Source organism: Eubalaena glacialis, chromosome 2, assembly GCF_028564815.1.
Source record: "Eubalaena glacialis isolate mEubGla1 chromosome 2, mEubGla1.1.hap2.+ XY, whole genome shotgun sequence".
NCBI classification, from domain to species: domain Eukaryota; kingdom Metazoa; phylum Chordata; class Mammalia; order Artiodactyla; family Balaenidae; genus Eubalaena; species Eubalaena glacialis.
Window position 1 is genome coordinate 107,549,591 of NC_083717.1, and position 26,088 is coordinate 107,575,678.

General features: G+C 37.8%; 1 protein-coding gene across 5 annotated transcripts in view; it reads right to left on the minus strand.

Moving 5' to 3' along the window:
* Positions 1 to 26,088, minus strand: part of WDR76 (WD repeat domain 76) — a 53,073-nt gene that overhangs the window by 23,248 nt on the left and 3,737 nt on the right. For all 5 annotated transcript variants that reach the window (XM_061182212.1, XM_061182214.1, XM_061182211.1 and 2 more), the window contains 6 exons: positions 20,038 to 20,130; positions 18,684 to 18,739; positions 2,929 to 3,055; positions 1,206 to 1,307; positions 1,062 to 1,105; positions 31 to 184 (listed from right to left, as the gene is read on the minus strand). In XM_061182212.1, coding sequence (XP_061038195.1) covers positions 31 to 184; positions 1,062 to 1,105; positions 1,206 to 1,307; positions 2,929 to 3,055; positions 18,684 to 18,739; positions 20,038 to 20,130 — 576 coding nt within the window. The remainder of the gene's footprint in view (positions 1 to 30; positions 185 to 1,061; positions 1,106 to 1,205; positions 1,308 to 2,928; positions 3,056 to 18,683; positions 18,740 to 20,037; positions 20,131 to 26,088) is intronic.

Below are 26,088 nucleotides of genomic sequence, written 5' to 3' on the forward strand. Positions count from 1 at the left end.
ATATCTTCAAAACAATTAATAATAACTTACCAAATCCCAAAGTCCAACTTGTCCAGATCTGGCCCCAGCTGCCACCAAAGTTCTAATTTCTGATGGATGGAGAGCCATTGAGAATATTGGGCCTTTGGTAACTTTATAAACAGTATCTTCACTAATGATCATGCCATTTAAATTGGCTTTGTAGCTGAGAAGATTAAAAAGTTAAATTTTAGAAGTAAAACCAAACTCAGTAGTCAAAACAAGTAAAAGATGATTCGAAAAAGTAAAATCACAATTAGTAAATGTGGGAAAATATTCAACTTCCTGGCAACCAAGGAAATCAAATTAAACAATGGGGTACTATTTTTCACTTATAAAAGCTAGGATGCTGCAGTTAAACATACATTCATATATATTGCTAACAGCAGAAGTAAATTCATTTAAGATTTTCAGAAATTTTTTTAAAAGATTTTGGAAAACAATCTGGCATGTCCTAAAAGCCATGAAAATGTCCATAATATCTGACACATTAATCTCACTTCTGTAATCTATCCTAAGGAAATAATCCACTATCACAATATAAACTTCAACAAACACACATACAAACACTCAAAACTAAATAGAAAACAATTCCAAATACCAAGGGAGTAAGAGGAGGTTAAGTAAATTCTACCTGCTGAATCAAATATTATGCAATTATTCAATAAATTTAAAGACTCTAGTAACATGCAACCACAATGTTAATAGAAAAGCATAATGCAAAACTGTACATATATTAGAACATAACAAAGTAAAAATGTATGTGATTTCACTCATTTATTAAACACTGAATGAATATATACTATGTGAAATGCACTTTTCTGGTTATTGAGACAAAATCCATGCATTCATGAAGCTTATATCCTAGTGGTATTGCATATGGTGATACACGAAAGGAAATATACAAAAACAACAGTTGTTAGGGTAGAAATATGATGGATAATTTTTCTCACCTCATTTTCAAATTTTCTGTAATGGTATATAGTCTTTAAGTTTTAAAGATCTCAGAAAATATAAAACAAAGGCAAGGAATTTTAACTCACCTTTTAATGCTAGATAACTCCTTCTCAGTGTTTTTACTTCTTGTCTGAAACAATGGGAGAAACCAAAGCACTAAGTTAATATATGTACTAAAATTTGCTTAACAGATGATTCCAAAAGCTTGGGCTTACCCTCCCAAGTGATACCTTGCTCACTTCTGCCCAAGTCTGCAGAAATCCTTTAAATAGTTCACTGTTATCATCTCGATTTTCAGAAGTCATTTCTAAAGGCCCAGGAGGTAACAAAGGCTGTTATAAAAAATAAGAAAAAAAAGTTGGTTGTCGCTCTGCCCTAGAATGTAAGCTTAAGATTTCTTACTACTTTACTTTCAATACCAACAACAGTGGTGACACATAGTTAGCATTCAAAAACAGTTGTTCAATGAATGAATGCCAAGTATACTGTAAAGTAATAACATGTATTATCTCATTTAATCCCCTTAATAATCCAGTGAATGAGATATCACATTATAAAGACAGTGGAATGAAACTTAGAGAAGTTAATTTGTCCAAAGTTACACTGCCAATACCTGAAGTTGCTGGGAATTGATTCAGATCAGTTCAGTTTCATACCTCAAAGTTATTACTCTATGTCAATGTTTTTTATTTTTTAAATTGAAGCATAGTTGATTTACAATGTTGTGTCCATCTCTGCTGTACAGCAAAGCGACTCAGTTATACACATATAGACATTCTTTTTTATATTCTTTTCCATTATGGTTTATCACAGGATACTGAATATAGTTCCCTGTGCTATACAGTAGGACCTTGTTGTTTACCCATCCTATATATAATAGTTTGCATCTGCTAATCCCAAACTCCCAGTCCTTCCCTCCCCCACTGCCCCCCCCTTGGCAACCACAAGTCTGTTCTCTATTTCTGTGAGTTTCTGTTTTGTAGATAGGTTCATTTGTGCCATATTTTAGATTCCACATATTAAGTGATATATGATATTTGTCTTTCTCTTTCTGTATGTCAGTGTTTTTTAAATCACAGGTTGTAACCCATAGGTCGTGAAATCATTTTAATACATTACAACCAACAGTGTGTTTTAGTGAATGAGAAAAGAACAGACTAGGAAATACAAAAGTGTATCACATGTAGTAAGGATAAGTATCATTTCACAAGTTTTGTTTCAGTTGTGTGTGTGTGTGTGTGTGTGTGTGTGTGTGTGTGGAATGGGTTCCATGTAAATGTATTTCTTATCATGGATGGATGGAGGCTTCAAAAAAATTTGAAAGCTACTCTTCCCCTAGCAACTTAATTTGCAATTCGCTCTCAAAGCACCAGGCTAATCTTCCAATTTATAATTAAGCATTTAGATACAAAGTATTAAAAACAGTAGGTGCTCCTGAATAAAAAATATACTCATAATCTTATTTAGACAATAAATTTGGTAAATAAAACTCTTTCCACTCACTGATAGCATAAAATTAAACTACAGTAAGAGAACCCCATCACTATTGACATATATTATTTATTACTAATAATATTAATAACTACCATTTATTGCTTACTAAGTCCTTAATATAATGTAAGAAACTTTATAGATACTATTTCATTTATCCCTCACAACACCTCTTTGAGAGGTTCCTGCTATTGTTGCCATTTTAAAAATGGGGAAACTGGGGCTCAGAAAGACTAAGGAATTTACCCACAATCCCACACAGGGTAAGTCTGCAGAAATATAGAATCCAAGCCAGTCTTTTATGAGTTTGAAATCTTACTCATTAAACCATACAACAGCCAAGTATTAAATTAATGAAGTATAAATTAAACATAATTTAATGACTTTTTACTCTACTTTCAAACACTTCAAATTTTTTGAGTATTTTATTGGTTAATATATTGTATTTGCGCTCTTTCTTACATTTTCATCTGCTACTAATATTGGCTGGGTTGGAGTTGCTGGTAATGAAACTCCTGAAGGATCAACTTTTAGTAATCGCATTGACCTTCTACATCCAGTCCCATTTTCTTTCTTCTTAGGCTTCTTTCTAAAGGAGTGGGGGAAAAAAATCATGTTATACTCATAAAAGTTATATGTATTTATTAATATCAAGGAAATAACGTCTAGTAATCTATCTCACAGATATATTCACACATTGCAAAGATGTATATACATGGCTACACTGATTTTTTTTTTTTTCTTCACCACACTGTGCAGCATGTGGAACTTTCCCAACCCAGGATCAAACCCGTGCCCCCTGCCATGGAAGCACGGAGTCTTACCCACTGGACCACCAGTGAAGTCCCTACACTGATTTTAATTAAAAGCCTGGAAACATCATAAATGTTCATCATGGGGAGGTGAGGGGTGTTAAATAAATTATGACATACATATCTAGCAGAATATTATGCAGTCATAAAAAAAGAAATAGATTTTTGTGTGCTGATATGACATGAACTCTAAGATACAAGAAGCAAAAACAAGGTCCAGCACATGTTGAATATGGTTCCATTTGCTTTTTTACAAAATATATACACATACATTTGTAATTGCCGAGATTACCTATGGAAGAATACACATGAAACTATTAACAGTGGTTTCCTCTAGGGAAAAGGCCTGGAGAACTAAGGTCCAGGATAGGAAAGAGACTTAAATGTTTCATTGCATGGCCTTCCATATAGTTTACTTTTTAAAATCATATACATACCCTATTTTTTATGCATTATTTTTTTATTTTAAAAAAGTAGTTCAGAACTTCCAGTTTCCAGTTCCAAATTTAAAGAGCTTGAAAGTCACTGCACTGTCTTATCAAGTAAAAAGCTGAACAGACTGAAAAATCAACTCTTCTAGGATCCTTAAGAGAAATGAGGACACAGTAGAAACTGCTGAGCCTAATATTGGAGAGACAGGCAAATGCAAGAAGTCATGGCTTATTGGAGCAGACTTAGAAATGGAAACCATCATGGGAACCAGCACCAGGGTAGGAAAGCCTGAACTGTAATTGACCAATTGCTGGAGGTTCAGTGTACACAAGTCTGAGAGTTAAAAACTCCAGGGAAAACTAGACAGCTACATGTAAAAGAATGGAACTAGAATATTTTCTCACACCATATACAAAAACAGACTCAAAATGGATTAAAGACTTTAATGTAAGACCTGAAACCATAAAACTCCTAGAAGAAAACACAGGTACTACACTCTTTGACATTGGTCTTGGCAATATTTTTTGGATGTGTCTCCTCAGGCGAGAGCAACAAAAGCAAAAAATAAACAAATGGGACCTAATCAAACTTAAAAGCTTTTGCAAAACAAAGGAAACCATCAACAAAATGAAAAGGCAACTGACTGAAGGGAAGAAGATTTGTGCAAATGATATGTCCAATAACGGATTAATATCCAAAATATATAAACAGCTCATACAACTCAACATCAAAAACAAAAAAATCTGATTAAACAATGGGCAGAGGACCCAAAGAAGACATAGAGATGGCCAACAAGCACAAATGAAAAGATTAGATCATCAGGGAAATACAAATGAAAACCACATTGAGATATCACCTCACACCTGTAAGAATGGCTATCATCAGAAAGACCACAAATAACAAGTATTGGCAAGGATATGGAGAAAAGGGAACCTCTGTACACTGTTGGTGGAAATGTAAATTTGTGCAGCTACTGTGGAAAACAGTATAAATGTTCCTCAAAAAACTAAAACTAGAACTACCATATTATCCAGCAATTCCACTCCTGGGAATTGATGCGAAGAAAAGAAAAACACTAGTTCAAAAAGACACATGCAGGACTTCCCTGGTGGTGCACTGGTTAAGAATCTGCCTGCCAATGAAAGGGACATGGGTTCGAGCCCTGGTCTGGGAAGATCCCACATGCCACGGAGCAACTAAGCCCGTGCACCACAACAACTGACCTTGTACTCTAGAGCTCGTGAGCCACAACTACTGAGCCTGCGCGACACAACTACTGAAGCCCATGCACCCTAGAGCCCGTGCACCGCAAGTATTGAGCCCATGCACCACACCTACTGAAGCCCACATGCTCTAGGGCCCACGTGCCACAACTACTGAGCTAGTGTGCTGCAACTACCAAAGCCCGTGTACCTAGAGCCCATGCTCCGCAACAAGAGAAGCCACCGCAATGAGAAGCCCACGCACCGCAACAAAGAGTAGCCCTCACTCACTGCAACTAGAGAAAGCCTGCACGCAGCAACAAAGACCCAGTGCAGCCAAAAAAAAAAAAAAAAAAAAACATGCACCCCAATGTTCATAGCAGCATTTTTTATAATAGACAAGATATGGAAGCAACCTAAAAGTTCATCAACAGATGAATGGATAAAGAAGATGTGGTATATATATATATATGTATACAATGTAATACTACATAGCCATAAAAAAGTGAAGTTTTCCCATTTGCAACAACATGACTGAAACTGGAGGCTATTATGCTTAGTGAAATAAATCAGTCAGAAAAAGACAAATACTGTATGTTATCACCTACATGTGGAATCTAAAGCATAAAACGAATGAATATAACAAAACAGAAACAGACTCACAGATATAGAGAACAAACTAGTGGTTACCAGTGGGAGAGGGAAGAGGGGAGGGGCAAGATAGGGGTAGGAGGTTAAGAGGTACAAACCACTTTGTACAAAATAAATAAGCTACAAGGATATATTTATAGCACAGGGAATACAGCCATCATTTTATAGTAACTACAAATGGAGTATAATCTATAAAAATTTTAAGTCACCATGTTGTACACCTGAAAATAATATAATATTGTAAATCAACTACACTTAAACTGTACTGCTATGAAACCTAATATGAAGACCAAAAATTTGAAATGATCTCTGGCCCATGGCCTTAAAAAGACTGTAACTAGTTCCTTTTAACTTAAATTTTACCACTTTAGCTTAACAATGAGGTATAAAACAAAACCAAGTATACTTGTTATATACTTGGTTAAATACTGGTTAAATTTACCAAAGATTCCTCCAGAAGTCTTTGGTAAATTTAACATTCATTATTAACTTTTATAGTATTAAAATATTATAAGTAATGTGCCAATTTCAAAGTCCTCTAAATCTTTTGTCACAAAGATATTTATAGCACTGTAAAAAGAACTAAAGCCTGATATCATATATTATTAAAACTGACATTTATCTCCAAAAGAATTTGACCTATGGTGACTGAACTCTGAAAAAAGTAAAAAGACTGGTAGTTGGAGAAAAGTAGATCTCTCACATTACTTAGTCAATGGCAGTTCCATTGTAATTTAGCCTTAATCTTTTTGCTGAAATGATCTAAATAACAAAAGATCCATAATAAAAATATTTTTTAAAAAAGAAATGAGCTATTAAGCCATGAAAAGACATGGGGGAACCTTAAATGCATATTACTAAAAAAAGCAGCCAACCTGAATGAGACTACATACTGTACGATTCCAAATACATGACTGACATTCAGGAAAAGGCAAAACTATGGAGACAAAAAAGATCAGTGATTGCAAGGGGTGAGGGTGATAACGGATGAAAAAGCAGAGCACAGAGGATTTTAGGGCAGTGAAATACTCTGTACATTATAATGATAGATATATGTCACTATACATTTGTACAAACCCAAAGAACGAACAACACCAAGAGGGAACCCTAAGATAAACTACAGATCTGGGGTGATTATGATGTATCAAGGTAGGTTCATCCTTGGTAACAAACGTACCACTCTGGTGAGTGATTCTGATAATGGAAGAAGCTATGCATGTGTCGGGCAGGGGATGGAAATCTCTGTAACTTACTCTCAATTTTGCTGTGAAACTAAAACTGCTGTAAAAATAAAATCTTAAAAAAAAAGAAACCTCAAGGGGGCCTCACCCCCACAATTTTGTAAGATTTATATCCAGGAGCTTGACCAGGCCCTCAAAGTAAATATCAGAGAAAAATCTGCTCATGCTTCTAGCAGGGGGAGGAGAAAAGGAAGAATTTTGAGATAGGCCAGAGCACTCTGTTCTTCTTAACAGGCCTGCCCTCAGGAGAAATTAGTTAACCAGAGCCTAACCTGCTAGGGTATTGTCAGAGGCTAACTGACCTGGGGAAGGGAGATACCCAACAGCAGCCCACTCTTGCCATCTTGTCCAACCTAAGGAGAGACGAAAAAACTAAAACACTTGTGAAGTTCACAGTCCAAAGACATAGGTTCAGTCAGAGACTGAGAACTAATAACAAGGCTACAGAATGCTCCCCTCCCCCAACATCTCACCACCACATTGCTAAAGACCTATTTATAACAGTTACTTTTTCTTGGTACATTATGTCCAGTTATCAAGAAAAAATTACAAGACACACTGAAAAGCAAAAAACACAATTTAAAGAAACAGAGCAAGCTTCAAAACCAGACATGGCAGAAATGTTGAAATTATCACACTAAGAATTTAAAACAACTGTGATTAACGTGCTAAGGGCTCCAATGGATAAAATACACACCATGAAAGAACAGATAAGCAATGTCAACAGAGGGATGTAAATACTAAGAAAGAACCAAAAAGAAATGCCAGAGATCAAAAACACTATAATAGAAATGAAGAATGCCTTTGATGGGTCAGTAATAGACTGGACATGGCTGAAGAAAGAATCTCTGACCTTGGGGATATCTCAACAGGAATCTCTAAAACTGAAAAGCAAGGAGAAAAAGACAAAAAACAGAACAGAATAACCAAGAACGTAGATAACTAAAAAAGTATAACATATAAATAATGGGAATACAAGAAAGAGAAGAAAAAAAGTAATAGAAGAAATATTTGAAATAATAACTGAAAATTCCCCCAAATTAGTGTCAGACACCAAACCACAGATCTAGAAAGCTCAAAGAACATCAAGCAAGATAAATGCAAAAACAAAAATGAAAACAAACAAAGAAAACCTACAACTAGGCAATTCATTTCCAAACTATGGAAAAATCAAAGATAAAATCCTGAAAGGAGCCAGAAGGAAAAAACCACTTTACCTACAGAGAACAAAGATAGAAATTAAATCTATCTTCTCAGAAACCATGCAGGCAAGGAGAGAGTGAAAATATTTAGAGCACTGAGAGAAAAGAAAAACCCAACCTAGAATTATGTACCCTGGGAAGTTATCCATCAAAGGAAAAGCAAATTGGGAACTTCTGAGACAGTGAACACGGAGAGATGCTAGAAGAGTGATGCTCTCAGAGAGAGATGGAAGCTCCGTGCCCTTTCCCCATGCCTTGCCTGATGCATCTATCCCATCTGGCTGTTCTTGAGTCATATCCATTGTAATAAACAGCACAAGGTGAGTGGTGCTCTTGAGAACCTTCTGTGATTACTACTCACACCTTTGCCAGGGACACTTTCTTAAAAGGACCAACAAGCATCCAGTTTACTCAGATATAATCCCAGATTCATGGAGTTGTTGCTGACCAGATTACACCTGTCTCACTAAGACTGGAGTTTCCAGACGAAAAGACAAGATGGCAGAGTAGAAGGAAGTGAGCTCACCTCTTCTTACGTAAACACCAAAATCACAACTAACTGCTGAACAACCATCAACAAAAACACGCTGGAAGCTACGAAAAGATACCCTACATCCAAAGACAAAGAAGAAGCCACAAGGAGATGGTACAAGGGGCACAATCGCAATAAAATCAAATCCCATACCTGCCAGGTGGATTACTCACAAACTGGAAAATAATTATACCACAGAAGTTCTCCCACAGGAGGGAGAACCCCACATCAGCATCTACAGCCTGGGTTTCTGGCAATGGGAGAAGAAGCCCCCAGAGAACCTGGCTTTGAAGGCCAGTTTGATCGCAGGAATTCCACAGGACTGGGGAAACAGAAATTCCACTCTTGGAGGGCACACACAAGGTCTCATGCGCACCAGGACTCAGGGAAAAGAGCAGTGACCTCAAAAGAGACTGTGCCAGACCTACCTGCCAATAATGGAGGGTCTCCAGTGGAGGCAGGAGTGGCTGTGGCTCACTGCAGGGACAAAGACACTGGCGGCAGTAGTTCTGGGGAGTACTCATCAGTGTGAGCCTTCCTGGAGGCCACCAATTTCTCACCAAGACCTGGCCCCACCCAACAACCTGAAGTTTCCATTACTGGGACCCCATGGCCAAACAACCAACAGGGCGGGACACAGCCCCACCCATCAGCAGACAGGTTACTTAAAGTATTCCTGAGCACAAAGCTGCCCACTAAACACACAGCATGACCCAGCCCTGCCCAAGAGAGGGACAAGACCCAGCTCCACACCCCAGTGGGCAGTAACCAGTCCCTCCCACCAGAAAGCCTGCACAAGCCTCTTAGACAGCCTCATCCACCAGGGAGCAGGCAGCAGAAGCAAGAAGAAATACAACCCTGCAGCCTGCAGAATGAACACCGCAATCACAGGAAGTTAGACAAAATGAGACAGCAGAGAAACATATCCCACACTAAGGAACATGATAAAACCCCAGAAGAACAATTAAATGAAGTGGAGAAAGGCAATCGACCTGAAAAAGAATTCAGAGTAATGATAGTATAGATGATCCAAGATCTCAGGAAAAGAATGGAGGTACAGATTCAGAAGATACAAGAAATGTTTAACGAAGACCTAGAAGAACTAAACAACAAACAAACAAAAATGGACAATAAAATAACTGAAATGAAAAATACACTAGAAGGAAGCACCAACAGAATAACTGAGGCAGAAGAAAGAATGAGCGAGCTGGAAGAAAGAATGGTGGAAATCACTGCTGCAGAATAAAATAAAAAATAAAAAGAAATGAGGAAAGATGGTGGAGGAGTAAGACGTGGAGATCACCTTCCTCCCCACAAATACATCAAAACTACATCTACATGTGGAACAGTTCCTATAGAATACATACTGAACACTGGCAGAAGACCTCAGATTTTCCAAAAGGCAAGAAACTCCCCACGTACCTGGGTAGGGCAAAAGAAAAAAGGAAAAGCAAAGACAAAAGAATAGGGACGGGACCTGTACCTCTGGGAGGGAGCTGTGAAGGAGGAAAAGTTTCCACACAGTAGGAAGCCCCTTCACTGGTGGGGATTGGGGGGGGGGGGAGGGGCGGGAAGCTTCAGAGCTACGGAGGAGACCAGAGCAACAGGGGTGGAGAGGGCAAAGCGGAGAGATTCCTGCAAAGAGGATCGGTGCTGACAGCACTCACCAGCCTGAGAGGCTTGTCTGCTCACACGCCGGGGCGGGCGGGAGATGGGAGCTGAGGCTCGGGCTTCAGAGTTAAGATCCCAGGGAGAGAACTGGGGTTGGCTGTGTGAACACAGCCTGAAGGGGGCTAGTGCACCACAGCTAGCCAGAAGGGAGTCCGGGAAAAAGTCTGGACCTGCCTAAAAGGCAAGAGACCATTGTTTCAGGGTGCGCGAGGAGAGACGATTCAGAGCACCACCTAAACGAGCTCCAGAGACAGATGCGAGCCACGGCTATCAGCAGGGACACCAGAGATGGGCATGAAATGCTAAGGCTGCTGCTGCAGCCATCAAGAAGCCTGTGTGCAAACACAGGTCACTATCCATACCTCCCCTCCTGGGAGCCTGTGCAGCCCGCCACTGTAGGGTCCCGTGATCCAGGGACAACTTCCATGGGAGAACACATGGCATGCCTCACGCTGTTGCAACGTCACGCCAGTCTCTGCCACCGCAGGCTCTCCCCACATTCCGTACCACTCCCTCCCCCAAGTCTGAGTGAAGAAATCAAAAGAAGAAAGAAAAGAATACATAGAAACAAATGACAATGAAAACACGATGACCCAAAACCTATGGGACACTAAAAAAGCACTTCTGTAGGGAAGTTTATTGCAATTCAATCTCACCTCAAGAAAAAACAAAAATCTCAAATAACTTAACCTTACACCTAAAGCAATTAGAGAAAGAAGAACAAAAAACCCCCCAAAGTTAGCAGAAGGAAAGAAATCATAAAGATCAGATCAGAAATAAATGAAAAAGAAATGAAGGAAACAATAACAAAGATCAATAAAACTAAAAGCTCTTTGAGAAGATAAACAAAATTGATAAACCATTAGCCAGACATATCAAGAAGAAAAGGGAGAAGACTCAAATCAACAGAATTAGAAATGAAAAAGGAGAAGTAACAACTGACACTGCAGAAATACAAAGGATCATGAGAGATTACTACCAGCAACTCTATGCCAATAAAATGGACAACCTGGAAGAAATGGACAAATTCTTAGAAAAGCACAACCTTCCGAGACTGAACCAGGAAGAAATAGAAAATATGAACAGATGAATCACAAACACTGAAATTGAAACTGTGATTAAAAATCTTTCAGCAAATAAAGGCCCAGGAGGGACTTCACTGGTGGAGCAGTGGTTAAGAATCCACCTACCAATGCAGGGGACACAGGTTCAAGCCCTGGTCCGGGAAGATCCCACATGCCGCGGAGCACCTAAGCCCGTGCACCACAACTACTGAGCCTGTGCTCTAGAGCCCATGAGCCACAACTACTGAGCCCACGTGCCACAACTACTGGTGCCTGCACACCTTGAGCCTGTGCTCCACAACAAAAGAAGCCACTGCAATGAGAAGCCCGCACACCGCAGCGAAGATAGCCCCCACTCGCCACAACTAGAGAAAGCCCACACGCAGCAACGAAGACCAAACACAACCAAAAATAAATAAATAAATAAACAAACAAACAAACTAAAGGTCCAGGACCAGATGGCTTCACAGGCGAATTCTATCAAACATTTAGAGAAGAGCTTACATCTGTCCTTCTCAAACTCTTCCAAAATACAGCAGAGGGAGGAACACTCCCAAACTCATTCTACGAGGCAACCATCACCCTGATACCAAAACCAGACAAGGATGACACAAAAAAAGAAAACTACAGGCCAATATCACTGATGAACATAGATGCAAAAATCCTCAACAAAATACTAGCAAATAGTTTGTCATATAGTTTCTTAACTATACATGAAAAATGGATCTTGAAAATTACACATATTGGTTTTTTCACTTGATATGTCTGATTTGCACTCCTCCAAAAAAAAAAAAAATACAAGCAAATAGAATTCAACAGCACATTAAAAGAATCATACACCATGATCAAGTGGGTTTTATCCCCGGAAGGCAAGGATTCTTCAATATACACAAATCAATCAGTGTAATAAACCATATTAACAAATTCAAGGAGAACAACCATATGATCATCTCAATAGATGCAGAAACAGCTTTCGACAAAATTCAACACCCATTTATGATAAAAAAACCTCCAGAATGTAGGCATAGAGGGAACTTACCTCAACAAAATAAAGGCCATATATGACAAACCCACAGCCAACATCGTTCTCAATGGTGAAAAACTGAAACCATTTCCACTAAGATCAGGAACCAGACAAAACTGTCCACTCTCACCACTATTATTCAACATAGTTCTGAAAGTTTTAGCCACAGCAATCAGAGAAGAAAAAGAAATAAAAGGAATCCAAATCAGAAAAGAAGAAGTAAAACTGTCACTGTTTGCAGATGACACGATACTATACATAGAGATGGTGAGATATACCATGCTCTTGGATCAGAAGAATCAATATTGTGAAAATGACTATTCTACCCAAAGCAATCTACAGATTCAATGCAATCCCTATCAAATTACCAATGGCATGTTCACAGAACTAGAACAAAAAATCTTAAAATTTGTATGGACACACAGAAGACCCTGAATAGCCAAAGCAAACTTGAGGAAGAAAAATGGAGCTGGAGGAATCAGACTCCCAGACTTCACACTATACTACAAACCTACAGTAATCAAGACAGTATGGTACTGGCACAAAAACAGAAATATAGATCAATGGAACACGATAGAAAGCTCAGAGATAAACCCATGCACATATGATCACCTTATTTTTGATAAAGGAGGCAAGAATATACAATGGAGAAAAGACAGCCTCTTCAATAAGTGGTGCTGGGAAAACTGGACAGCTACATGTAAAAGAATGAAATTAGAACACTTCCTAACACCATACACGAAAATAAACTCAAAATGGATTAAAGACCTAAATGTAAGACCAGATACTATAAAACTCTTAGAGGAAAACATAGGAAGAACACTCTTTGACATAAACCAGCAAGATCTTTTTTGACTCACCTCCTAGAGTAATGAAAATAAAATCAAAAATAAACAAATGGGACCTAATGAAACGTAAAAGCTTTTGCACAGCAAAGGAAACCATAAACAAGACCAAAAGACAACCCTCAGAATGGGAGAAAATATTTGCAAACGAAGCAACTGACAAAGGATTAATCTCCAAAACATACAAACAGCTCATGCACCTCAATATCAAAACAACAAACGACCCAATCAAAAAATGGGCGTAAGACCTATATAGACATTTCTCCAAAGAAAACATACAGATGGCCAAGAGGCACATGAAAAGATGCTCAACATCACTAATCATTAGAGAAATGCAAATCAAAACTACAATGAGGTATCACCTCATTCCAGTGAAAACGGCCATCATCAAAAAATCTACAAACAATAAATGCTGGAGAGGGTGTAGACAAAAGGGAACCCTCTTGCACTGTTGGTGAGAATGTAAATTGATACAGCCACTATGGAGAACAGTATGGAGGTTCCTTAAAAAACTAAAAACAGAACTACCATATGACCCAGCAATCCCCCTACTGGGCATATACCCTGAGAAAACCATAATTCAAAATGACACATGTACCCCAATGTTCACTGCAGCACTATTTACAACAGCCAAGACATGGAAACAACCTAAATGTCCAATGACAGATGAGTGGATAAAGAAGATGTGGTACATATATACAATGGAATATTACTCAACCATAAAAAGGAACGAAATTGGGTCATTTGTAGAGATGTGGATGGACCTAGAGTCTGTCATACAGAGTGAAGTAAGTCAGAGAAAAACAAATATCGTATATTAACGCATAAATGTGGAATATAGAAAAATGCTACAGATGAACCTATTTCCAGCGCAGGAACAGAGACGCAGACGTAGAGAACGGACATGTGGACGTGGCGGGGGAGGGGGGGGTGGGAGGGGAGGGTGGGATGAACTGGGAGATTAGGATTGACATATATACACTACAATGTGTAAAACAGATAGCTAGTGGGAACCTGCTGTATAGCACAGGGAGCTAAGCTCGGTGCTCTGTGATGACCTAGATGGGTGGGATGGGGAGGTGGGGGGTGGGAGGGAAGTCCAAGAGGGAGGGAATATATGTGTACATATAGCTGAGTCACTTCGTTGTACAGCAGAAACTAACATAACACTGTAAAGCAATTATACTCCAATTAAAAAAAAAAAGAAATAAAAGGGGACTCACTACAGATCCTATGGACATTAAAAAGGTAATAAAGGAATAATATGAACAACTCAATGCCCACATATTTGAAAACCTAGATGAAATGGACCAATTCCTTGAAACATACAATTTGCCAAAACTCAGACAAGAAACAATCTGAATAGGCCTGTATTTATTAAAGAAATTGAACTAGTAATTAATAACCTTCCAAAACGGAAAGCACCAGGCTGATATGGGTGCACTAGTGAATTCTACCACACATTGAAGGGAAAAATTAAACCAATTCTCTACAATCTTTTTCAGAGGACAGAAGCAGAGGGAATACTACCTAACTCATTCTATGAGGCTAACATTACTGTGATATCAAAACCAGACAGACATTACAAGAATAGAAAACTACAGATCAATATCTCTCATGAGCCGAGATGCAAAAACCCTCAACAGAATATTAGTAAATTGAATCCAACAATGTATAAAATGTATTATAAACCACAACCAACTGGAATATATCCCAGGTATGCAACACTAGCTCAACACACAATAATCAATTAATGTAATCCACCCATCAACAGGCTGAAAAAAAAAATTGCACGATCTTATCAATAAATGCAGGAAAAGCATTTGGCAAATCCCAACACCCATTCAGAATAAAAATTCTCAGTAAACTGAAAATAGAGGGGAACTTCCTCAATGAAATAAAATCTACAAAAAACCCTATAGCTAACATAATATTTAGTGGTGAGAAATGCCAAGCTTTCCCACTGAGATCAGGTACAAGGCAAGAATGTCCTCTCTCACCACTCCTTTTCAACACTGTCGGACTCCCTTGGTGGCGCAGTGGTTGAGAATCCACCTGCCAATGCAGGGGACATGGGTTCGAGCCCTGGTCCAGGAAGATCCCACATGCCGCGGAGCAACTAAGCCCATGCGCCACAACTACTGAGCCTGCACACTAGAGCCCGTGAGCCACAACTACTGAGCCCACATGCCACAACTACTGAAGCCCGTGCGCCTAGAGCCCATGCTCCACAACAAGAGAAGCCACCACAATGAAAAGCCCGCATACCGCAAGGAAGAGTAACCCCCTCTCGCCAAAACTAGAAAAAGCCCATGTGCAGCAACGAAGACCCAACACAGCCAAAAATTAATTAATTAATTAACTAACTAACAACAAAAAAAAACCCCACTGTGCTGAAAGTTCTAACTAATGCAATAATAGAAGAAAAGGAAATAAATGGTATAAACATTGGGAAGAAAGAAGTAAAACTGTATTTGTTCACAGATGACATGAGAGTCTATTTAGAAAACTCTAAAGAATGGATAAAAATATTCTTGGAAGTAATAAGTGATTATAGCAAGGTTGTAGGATACAGGGTTAATATACAAAAGTCAACTGATTTCCTATATACCAGCAAGAAACAAGTGAAATTTGAAATTTAAAATACAATCCATTTAAATTATAAACCAAAACAAAATGAAATACTTAGGCATAAATCTAAGAAAATATTTATAAGATTTATATGAGGAAAACTACAAAACTCTGATGATAGAAATCAAAGAACTAAATAAATGGAGAGATTATCCATGTTCTTTGATAAGAAGACATATTGTCAAGATGTCAGTTCTTCCCAACTTAATCTATAGATTCAAAGCAATCCCAATCAAAATCCCAGCAAGGTATTTTGCGGATATTGACAAACTGATTCTACAGTTTATACAGGGAGGCAAAAGACACAGAAGAACTAACACAATATTTAAGGAGAAGAACAAAGTTAGAGGACTGACTACCCAATGTCAAAACTTACTTTAAAGCCATAATAAGCAAAAGTGTGATATTGACAAAAGAAACAATTCAACTGTCCATCAACATAGCACATTCATACAGAAGAAAAAACATGACGAAGTAAAGCTGTACACATCAACATGAATGAATTTTAAAACATAAAGATATAAAAATGAGCAAAATAAAATCCCAGAATATAAAAATGGCACATTATATGTCAATATAAAAAACAGGACAAAATAAGCAAAATACTGTTTAAATATACATTCACAGGTGGTAAAACTATAAATAAATGCAAGGAGTGATTATCACAGAATTCAGCATAATGGACTTCCTTGACAGTCCAGTGGTTAAGAATCAGCCTTCCAATGCAGGGGATGCGGGTTCGATCCTTGGTCGGGGAACTAAGATCCCACATGCTGCGGGGCAACTAAGCCCACACGCTCTAGAGTCCACGCACCGCAACTACAGAGAAGCCCACGCACCGCAACTACAGAGAAGCCCACGCACCGCAACTAAGACCCCACGCAGCCAAATAAATAAATAAATAAGAATTCACATAATGACTGTTATCTGGAGGGAGGGCCTTAAGAGGTACTATAAATTTCTACTGACCTGGATGGCAAGTACATGGATGGGTGCTTGAATTACTATTATTTTTTCAACTATACAAATACTTCATATGTGGGGACTTCCCTGGTGGCACAGTGATTAAGAATCCGCCTGCCAATACAAGGGACACGGGTTCGATCCCTGGTCCGGGAAGATCCCACATGCCGCGGAGCAACTAAGCCCGTGTGCCACAACTACTGAGCCTGCACTCTAGAGCCCGCGTGCCACAACTACTGAAGCCCGTGTGCCTAGAGCCAGTGCTCCACAACAAGAGAACCCACTGCAATGAGAAGCCCATGCACCACAACAAAGAGTAGCCCCTGCTCGCTGCAACTAGAGAAAGCCCACACGCACAGCAACGCAGACCCAACACAGCCCCAACGCAGCCCAAAATAAATAAATAAATATTTTAAAAAATAAATTGATTAATAAAAAAATACTTCATATGTGCTTCTTTGTATGTATAATATATTTAGTAATTTTTAAAAACTTAAACCCCTCTAGATTGGCATAATGCCAACTTTACAGATAAGGAAAGAAAATTATGTAAATCGTCCAAAGTTAATACCACAGCTATAAGTTGCTGAATTGAAACTTGAAATCATGTTTGCCAAATTTCAAAAGCTATGCTCTTTCCTCTATATTATATAACTTCTGCTCTATCTACTGGATACTAATACTTATACAACTACTAAGTGCTGGAATTCTGTGACTTAGGTGAGAAAAAAAACATTAATCTTTGCTAATAAAAAATATGCAAATAGGGCTTCCCTGGTGGTGCAGTGGTTGAGAATCCACCTGCCAATGCAGGGGACACGGGTTCGAGCCCTGGTCTGGGAAGATCCCACATGCCGCGGAGCAACTGGGCCCGTGAGCCACAACTACTGAGCCTGCACGTCTGGAGCCTGTGCTCCGCAGCAAGAGAGGCCACGATAGTGAGAGGCCCGCGCACCGCGATGAAGAGTGGCCCCCGCTCGCCGCAACTAGAGAAAGCCCTCGCACAGAAACTAAGACCCAAAGCAGCCAAAAATAAATAAATAAATAAATAAATAAATAAATAAATAAAAAATGCAAATATAAGCTAATGACCAATTGACAACAGAACTGGTGCTATTATCTTCCAGTGTTAATGATGTTCCTCCTGTAACAATTTTTCACACTCGCAGATACCTGGTCATAATTAAAGGTTTAGCTTTTCTCAAGTCAGCTGACCTGTATGAGGATCAAACCAATTAAATGATGCTACATTTCATTAGCATCTAGCACTAAAAAAATGGTCTACTGATGCCAAGATTTTCAGTTTCTTCACTTATACATAAGCCCTGCTAAAATGAAGAGGAGAGAAACCTAAAGAATCCTGGAGTTCAAATCCTGAAGCTTCCACTTAAGAACTACTTTGACCTTGAGCAAATTATCAGTACTTTACCTCTTTGAGCCTGTTTTCTATCCCACAAAATTTTTGCCAGAAATAAATGAGATAATGCAGTATAAAAATTTTAGGTCACTGCACTGTATTTCATAGATGTGCAACAAATGCTCATTTCCTTCCTTTATTCTAGGAATGGGAAAGAAAAAACAAATTGAGAAGCAAAAAGATAGCCAGAAAAATAAAGTAGAAGAATCCTTAAGAACAGTTTCTCAGGCAAAAATAAGAACAATTTAGTGGTAATAAAGATTTCTCTCCATTAGCAGCAATAATAAATATAAACAAAATTCAGCTCTCAAGATTCTATTTCCTGTATAGTCCTTTGATGAAGATGAGAACTTTAGAGTTATTAAAAGGTAGCATTCCCTCAGAGTTCCTATAAAGGATTAAGATTAAATTACATTAAATTACAGAGTTTCTGATCTGCTATTTATTTTACTATGTTGAACCAGTTTTTCAAATTATAAAACAACTCAGCAATATATCATGGTACAGGAAATGTAAACCAAATCTTTTACCTTTTGGATTCAGGAGGCTGTCTCTTCTTTATCATTTCACGGAGCCTTGCAGCTGACTGCAAAATGCACAAAACATACACATGTAAAAAAACACTATCTTATAACTACATAGCTTACCTTCTAAAATATTAAGTATCTGCTACTGTATCCACACTAAACCAAGATCTATATAGGAACTAAAGAACCTTGAGATATGATACCTGTTCTTCTAGTAGACATGAGACAAATACACTATCAATAATAAAGACAAGTATATAATACTATCTAATGTACTGACATTCTGATACCTTGGACCAGGTTGCTAACAAGTTTACATGATTAAACATTAAACATTTATCAAATATACTATTACAAATTTAAAAGTTTAAATTCTACTACAGACAATCCTACTTTGGTGTTTTCCAGAAAAGTTACAGGTTATACTTCCACAAATCAAATCAGAATTTCTGTTAACTAAAATCAAAATCAGAGATACTTTTGTCTAAATTTCTTATGAATTTTCAACTGTTAGTGACTCAACAATTTAGTCCCTTATATCAACTCGCCCTCCCTCCCCTCAAGATGCAAATACACACTGAATATTTAGGAATCTGATATTCAGAGAAACCAAACAGTTATTTAATAAAGCCAAGGATTTAATGTATTTTGGGGGAAAACATCACACACCCTCCTAAACAGCTATTCTCTCACACATAGAAATTTTACCCCAGTGTGAAGACCTTCAGTGTAAATTATACCTTTAGTAATAATGATTATAAAACATTACCATACTTCTGGCCACTTATCCTTAAAGTTTCCTATACAAAGCATATTCCCATCTATTCTTTTTTTTTTTTTGGCCTTGCCACACTGCATGAGGGATCTTAGTTCCCTGACCAGGGATTGAACCTGCACCCCCTGCAATGGAAGCTCGGAATCTTAACCATGGGACCTCCAGGAAAGTTCCTCGCATCTATTCTTAAAGTTTAAAAAAAAAAAAGCCGTCCTCTCTCTCCTCTACCACACATCCCTTAACCCATCCCTCCCACTTCACCTTTAACCTTTAGTTAAAGCAACCTCTTGGAACATACCCTGTTTCTTTGAATCCAAGACAACTATTCGTAAGACACCATTATTTTATGTACCACCAAAAAAGGGGTGAGGGGAAGCTGCCAGTTATAGTTTTAATATGCCAATTTCAAAAAAATGTCTTGGAATCAATAAAATATGGTAACCTCTTTCTATTAAGTGAAAATCTTGCTCCTAGTTTTACCCTCCCTCATTTGACACTATGAAACCTGATACTATGAGTATTTTATCAACCTACTGGAAAGAGGAACAGTATCTCAGTTTTAATTAGAAACTCCACACAAACCTCAGACAACTGAAGAGAAGCAAAAAAGTTTGCATTTTCTGATATGTTCTTCAGTCTCTTTTTTTCGTATGGTGACAATCCTGAAAAATCATCCTATGAAATTACACCAAAAAGATTCTGTTACTTTACATAATCCATAGCAAAAGTGCCTCGCAAAACTAGTTGTTGCATTCTCTGCATGTATATTTTCCTTCGAATTGCACCTACTCTAATTATTTTATGTTATCTTACCAAACAGCACATAATCTTTGCTGCATTGAATACTGAGATAAAGAGTCTGAGTTTAGGATAATCACAGAATATATGTATGGCTTCCCAATTAAATAACAAGTGATCTGATGTCAGAAGTCAGGTAGTGTAACCTAATAGCACATTACTTCCTACTGGCTGTTAATTGTACTATTTCTCAAAGTTATCTTTTTATTAAACAAAACAAGAAAAAACTCAATAACAGAAATTTTTAAATTCATTGAAATGGTTAAAGAAATTCAGAAAAGAGAACAAAGAAAGAGAAACACATGGGCAAAAAAGACAACTTTGAACTAGAAAATCTTGGAGGTCCAATATCCAACTAATAGTTGTAGGGGGAAAAAAGGAGCAGAGAAAATTGAGGAGAGAAAATCATTAGAGAAATAATACAAGAAAGTTTCTCAAAACCGAATAAATGAGTTACAAGATTAAAAGGGCCTGGCGTGTATGCAACACAATGAATGAAAAAAGACTCAAGCCTAGGCACATCATCACAAAATTTCTCAGTTCCTGAGATGGGTGAGTTAAGAGAAGATCCCAAAAGCTTGCAGAGGGAAAAATAGACCACAAAGAACCAAGAATCAGAATGATACTAACTTCTCAATATCGAGGAAGCTAGAAAACAATGAAAGAATGTGTTAAAAATGATAAGGAAAAATTAAATTATTTTCAACTTACAATTCTAAATCCAGTTAAGCCAGCAATCAAATAAAAAGCATAAAGACTTTTTCAGACATGCAAACTATCTCTCATACACCTGTTTTCAGGAAGTTACTATAAGCTGCACTTCATCAAAATGAGAGAATAAACCAAGAAAGAGAAAGACAGGATCCAGGCTACAGAAGTTCCAACATAGGAAAGATAAAAGATAAAAGATAAAAGAAATTTAAAGGAAAACAGTAAAAAGAAGGCCAAGAAAGAGTAAAACAGTCCAGAAAGAAGTAGGAAGATGGAGGGCCCCAGAAAATATTTCATGAATAAAATATATATATACACATGAAGCCATTAGAATTCTCTGATTTACATTGAGAGAAATTTTGCAACTCAGGTAAAGCTTGGACTATATGTAAGGATCTGGGAAGGGAAAACATGAGGTGGGGGGAGAAGGGGACAGCACACATGTGTAAACTTCATTTTCCATAGTAAGTCAATAGATAATGTGGGGGAGGAAAGCTAAAATGGCTTAAAGTGCAATTTGTCTGTTGAGCAGCAACCACAAATAGAGAGGTATGTGACAGAAAATTGTTGGCTGTTTTGATTTGTTCCTGTGTATACATGTGTGTACATATGGAATTACCTCTATGTAAGATACATATACACACACACGGAATTATATGATGTAAACACGTATGTACATGCATCAATTTGACCAAAATAAAGATTTTTCTCTCACACACATAAAATAACAGTGGCAGCAAAGGTGTATGGCTATTTTGTCATTGCCTTTAAAATTGCTTCTCATAGAAAAACATCACCAGCATCATCATCAAGAACTTCCTAAGAATCTATTTCAAAATGCTGCATTTGGAGATCAAAGAAACAAATTTAAATGATTCTACTTACCACAGGAAAAATTAAGAAAATTAAGAAAAATCATCAGACATTTTTTTGAGGTATGTGTAATTCAAACTATTCTATTCTCACCCATTACCCACCCCTCAAAAACTTGCAACACCGAGCAAAGAATATCAGACAAAGTGGGCTCTATGACATAAATTACAGTGAGATCCTTTTTGACCCACCTCCTAGAGAAATGGAAATAAAAACAAAAATAAACAAATGGGACCTAATGAAACTTAAAAGCTTTTGCACAGCAAAGGAAAACATAAACAAGACGAAAAGACAACCCTCAGAATGGGAGAAAGTATTTGCAAATGAAGCAACTGACAAAGGATTAATCTCCAAAATATAGAAGCAGCTCATGCAGCTCAATATCAAAAAAACAAACAACCCAATACAAAAATGGGCAGAAGACCTAAATAGACATTTCTCCAAAGAAGATATACAGATTGCCAACAAACACATGAAAGAATGCTCAACATCACTAATCATTAGAGAAATGCAAATCAAAACTACAATGAGGTATCACCTCACACCAGTCAGAATGGCCATCATCAAAAAATCTACAAACAATAAATGCTGGAGAGGGTGTGGAGAAAAGGGAACCCTCTTGCACTGTTGGTGGGAATGTAAATTGATACAGCCACTATGGAGACCAGTATGGAGGTTCCTTAAAAAACTAAAAATAGAACCACCATATGACCCAGCAATCCCACTACTGGGCATATACCCTGAGAAAACCATAATTCAAAAAGAGTCATGTACCACAATGTTCACTGCAGCACTACTCACAATACCCAGGACATGGAAGCAACCGAAGTGTCCATCGATAGATGAATGGATAAAGAAGATGTGGCACATATATACAATGGAATATTACTCAGCCATAAAAAGAAACGAAATTGAGTTATTTGTAGTGAGGTGGATGGACCCAGAGTCTGTCATACAGAGTGAAGTAAATCAGAAAGAGAAAAATACCGTATGCTAACACATATATATGGAAACTAAAAAAAAAAAAAAAAATGGTTATGAAGAACCTAGGGGCAGGACAGGAATAAAGAATGCAGACGTAGAGAATGGACTTGAGGACATGGGGACGGGGAAGGGTAAGCTGAGATGCAGTGAGAGAGTGATATGGACTTATATATACTACCAAATGTAAAATAGCTAGTGGGAAGCAGCCGCTTAGCACAGGGAGAGCAGTTCGGTGCTTTGTGACCACCTAGAGGGGTGGGATAGGGAGAGTGGGAGGGAAATGCAAGAGGGAGGAGATATGGGGATATATGTTTATGTATAGCTGATTCACTTTGTTATAAAGCAGAAACTAACACACCATTATAAAGCAATTATACTCCAATAAAGATGTTAAAAAAAAAAAAAGACGATTTTCTAAATGGGCAAAGGACTTGAAAGGACAGTTCTCCAAAGTACAAAGTGCAAATATGCACATGTAAAGACGCTCAACATCATTAGTCTTTAGGAAAACGCAAACCAAAACCACAATGAGGGGAGACTTCCCTGGTGGCGCAGTGGTTAACATCCGCCTGCCAATGCAGGGGACATGGGTTCGAGCCCTGGTCCAATAAGATCCCACATGGCACAGAGCAACTAAGCCCATGCACCACAACTACTGAACCTCCGCTCTAGGGCCCACGAGCCACAACTACTGAGCCCACGTGCCTAGAGCCCACGTGCCACGACTACTGAAGCCCGCGCGCCTAGAGCCCGCGATCCGCAACAAGAGAAGCCACTGCAGTGAGAAGCCCACGCACCACAAGGAAGAGTAGCCCCCGCTCGCCGCAACTAGAGAAAGCCCGCGTGCAGCAACGAAGACCCAACACAGCCAAAAATAAATTAATTAATTAATTAATTAATTTTAAAAACCACAACAAGATACCACTTCGCATCCACTAGTATGACTATAATCAAAACAATTAAGGACATTATGTTAAGTGAAATAAGTCACAAAAAGACAAATACTATATGATTCCACTTATATGAGATACTTATAACAATCAAATCCACAGAGACAGAAAGTAGAACGGTAGTTTTCACGGGCTGAAAGGAGGTAGGGGAATGGGGAGTTATTTAATGGGTATAGAGGTTCAGTTCTGCAAGATGAAAAGAGTTCTGGACATTCGTTTTACATCTATGTAAATGTAGATAACACTACTGAACTGTACACTTAAAAATCGTAAAGATGGTAAATTATATATTGTGTATTTTACCTCAATTAAAAAATTTTAATTTTTAAAAAAGACAATAACAAGTATTGTTGAGGGTATAGAGAAATTGGATTTTTCATAGTGGTTATGTAAAAATGGTGCAGTCACTTTGGCAAACAATTTGACAATTCCTCAAAAAGTTAAACACAGTTACCATTTGACCCAGCAATTTCACTCCAAGGTATATACCAAGAGAATGGAAAACATCACACAAAATCTCACAAGTAAATGCTCATGGCAGCATTATTCTTAAGAGCAAAAAAGTGAAAGCAACCCAAATGTCCATCAACTGATGAATGCATAAACAAAATGTGGTATATCCATACAATGGAATATTATTCAGCCATAAAAAGGAATGAAGTACCAATACATGCTACATGAATGAATGATGAAAACAGGCTAAGTGAAGCCAGACCAAAAAAGCCATACACTGTATAATTCCATTTATATGAAATGTCCAGAATAGGCAAATCTATAGACAGAAAGCAGATTAGTGGTTTCCAGGGCTGAGGGAGGGAGGAATAGGGTTTGTAGTCACTGCTAACAGGTATGTAGTTTCTTTTTGGAGTGATGAAAATTTCTGAAATTGGATAGTGGTGATGGCTGCACAGCCTTATGTATGTATACTAAAGAACACTGAATTACACAATTTAGTAAATTTTATGTTATGTGAATTCTATCTTAATAAAAAAATAAATATATGCTTGATGACAGAAACCAGATATTCACATAGTCTCAAAGTATCTTCCTCAAAGTATTTAGTAATTACAAAGGGAAAAATAGTAAGTTTACATTAGAGAATCCTGGCAGACACCACCTTAGCTAAATGATCAAGGTCAACATCACCAGTAAAATACCAACATCATGTACACCCTGATATGATGCACTGAGGAGGGCACTTTCATTTCTGTGGTATGCTTCCCCAAAATGCAAAATCTTACTCTAATCATGAGAAAACAGCAGATAAACCCAAATTGAGGGAAATTATACAAAATAACTGCCCAGCACTATTCTAAAGTGTCAAGGTCATGAAAGATTGAGAAACTGTTTCCAGATCTACAGAGACATGACAACTAAATCCACTGTATGATCCTGGACTGGATACTGGAAGAGGAAAAAAGGATATTAGTTGGAAAACTGGTGAAATCCTAATAAATTCTGTATGTTAGTTAACAGCACTGTACCAAGGTTAATTTCTTAGTTCGATAAACATTCTATGCTATGTATGATATTAACAGAAAATGAAGACGGGTGAAAGATATAGGAGAATTCTCTTTACTATTTTTGCAGCTCTTCTGTAAGCGTAAAATTTTCTCAAATTTTTTTTAAAATAACTGTTAAGAAATGCTTCATGACATTAAAATATTTAATAGAAGGACTGAGAGATGAAATTTAGCAAACTTCCCAGAAAAGGAGAATAAAATTCTAGACTTACAGGCACTTGTCTCTGATGTGACAGAAGCCATCCTTCATCTGAGAACAAATAAGCTTATAAACTAAATACTTTTCCTAAAGCATGGTACCACAAAGCCTTAACCATTTTACCCCAAAAAGATAATTAACGGAAGGGAAGAGAACAAAAGAATGAAATGTTCTATAAAAGATGTGAGCTCTTTCAGCTTGTCCTAAGAAAATATATGCTGAGCATTTATGACTCTGACTATCTCCAGTCCTACCTCATGTTCTAATTTCTGACCCTGTTTACCTTACATCAAAATAAAATCTGTTTTATATTAGCCTCATATACTCAGAATCTTACAGTCTAAGAGGCCAAAGAGATAATCAAATCCACTGGTTCTCAAAGTGCAGTCCTGGACCGTTGTCTCTAGGAAGCCATTTTAGACATGCAAATTCTATACCCACTTCAAAACTTCTGAATCAGAAACTGGTGGTGGAGCCCTGGAAAGGAATTTTAACAAGCCTCCCAGGTAATTCTGATATAGGCTAAAGTTTGAGAACCACCAATCTTATCCAATTCCCTCACCATAGAAGTGATCTGCTTAAAGGTACAAGGTTT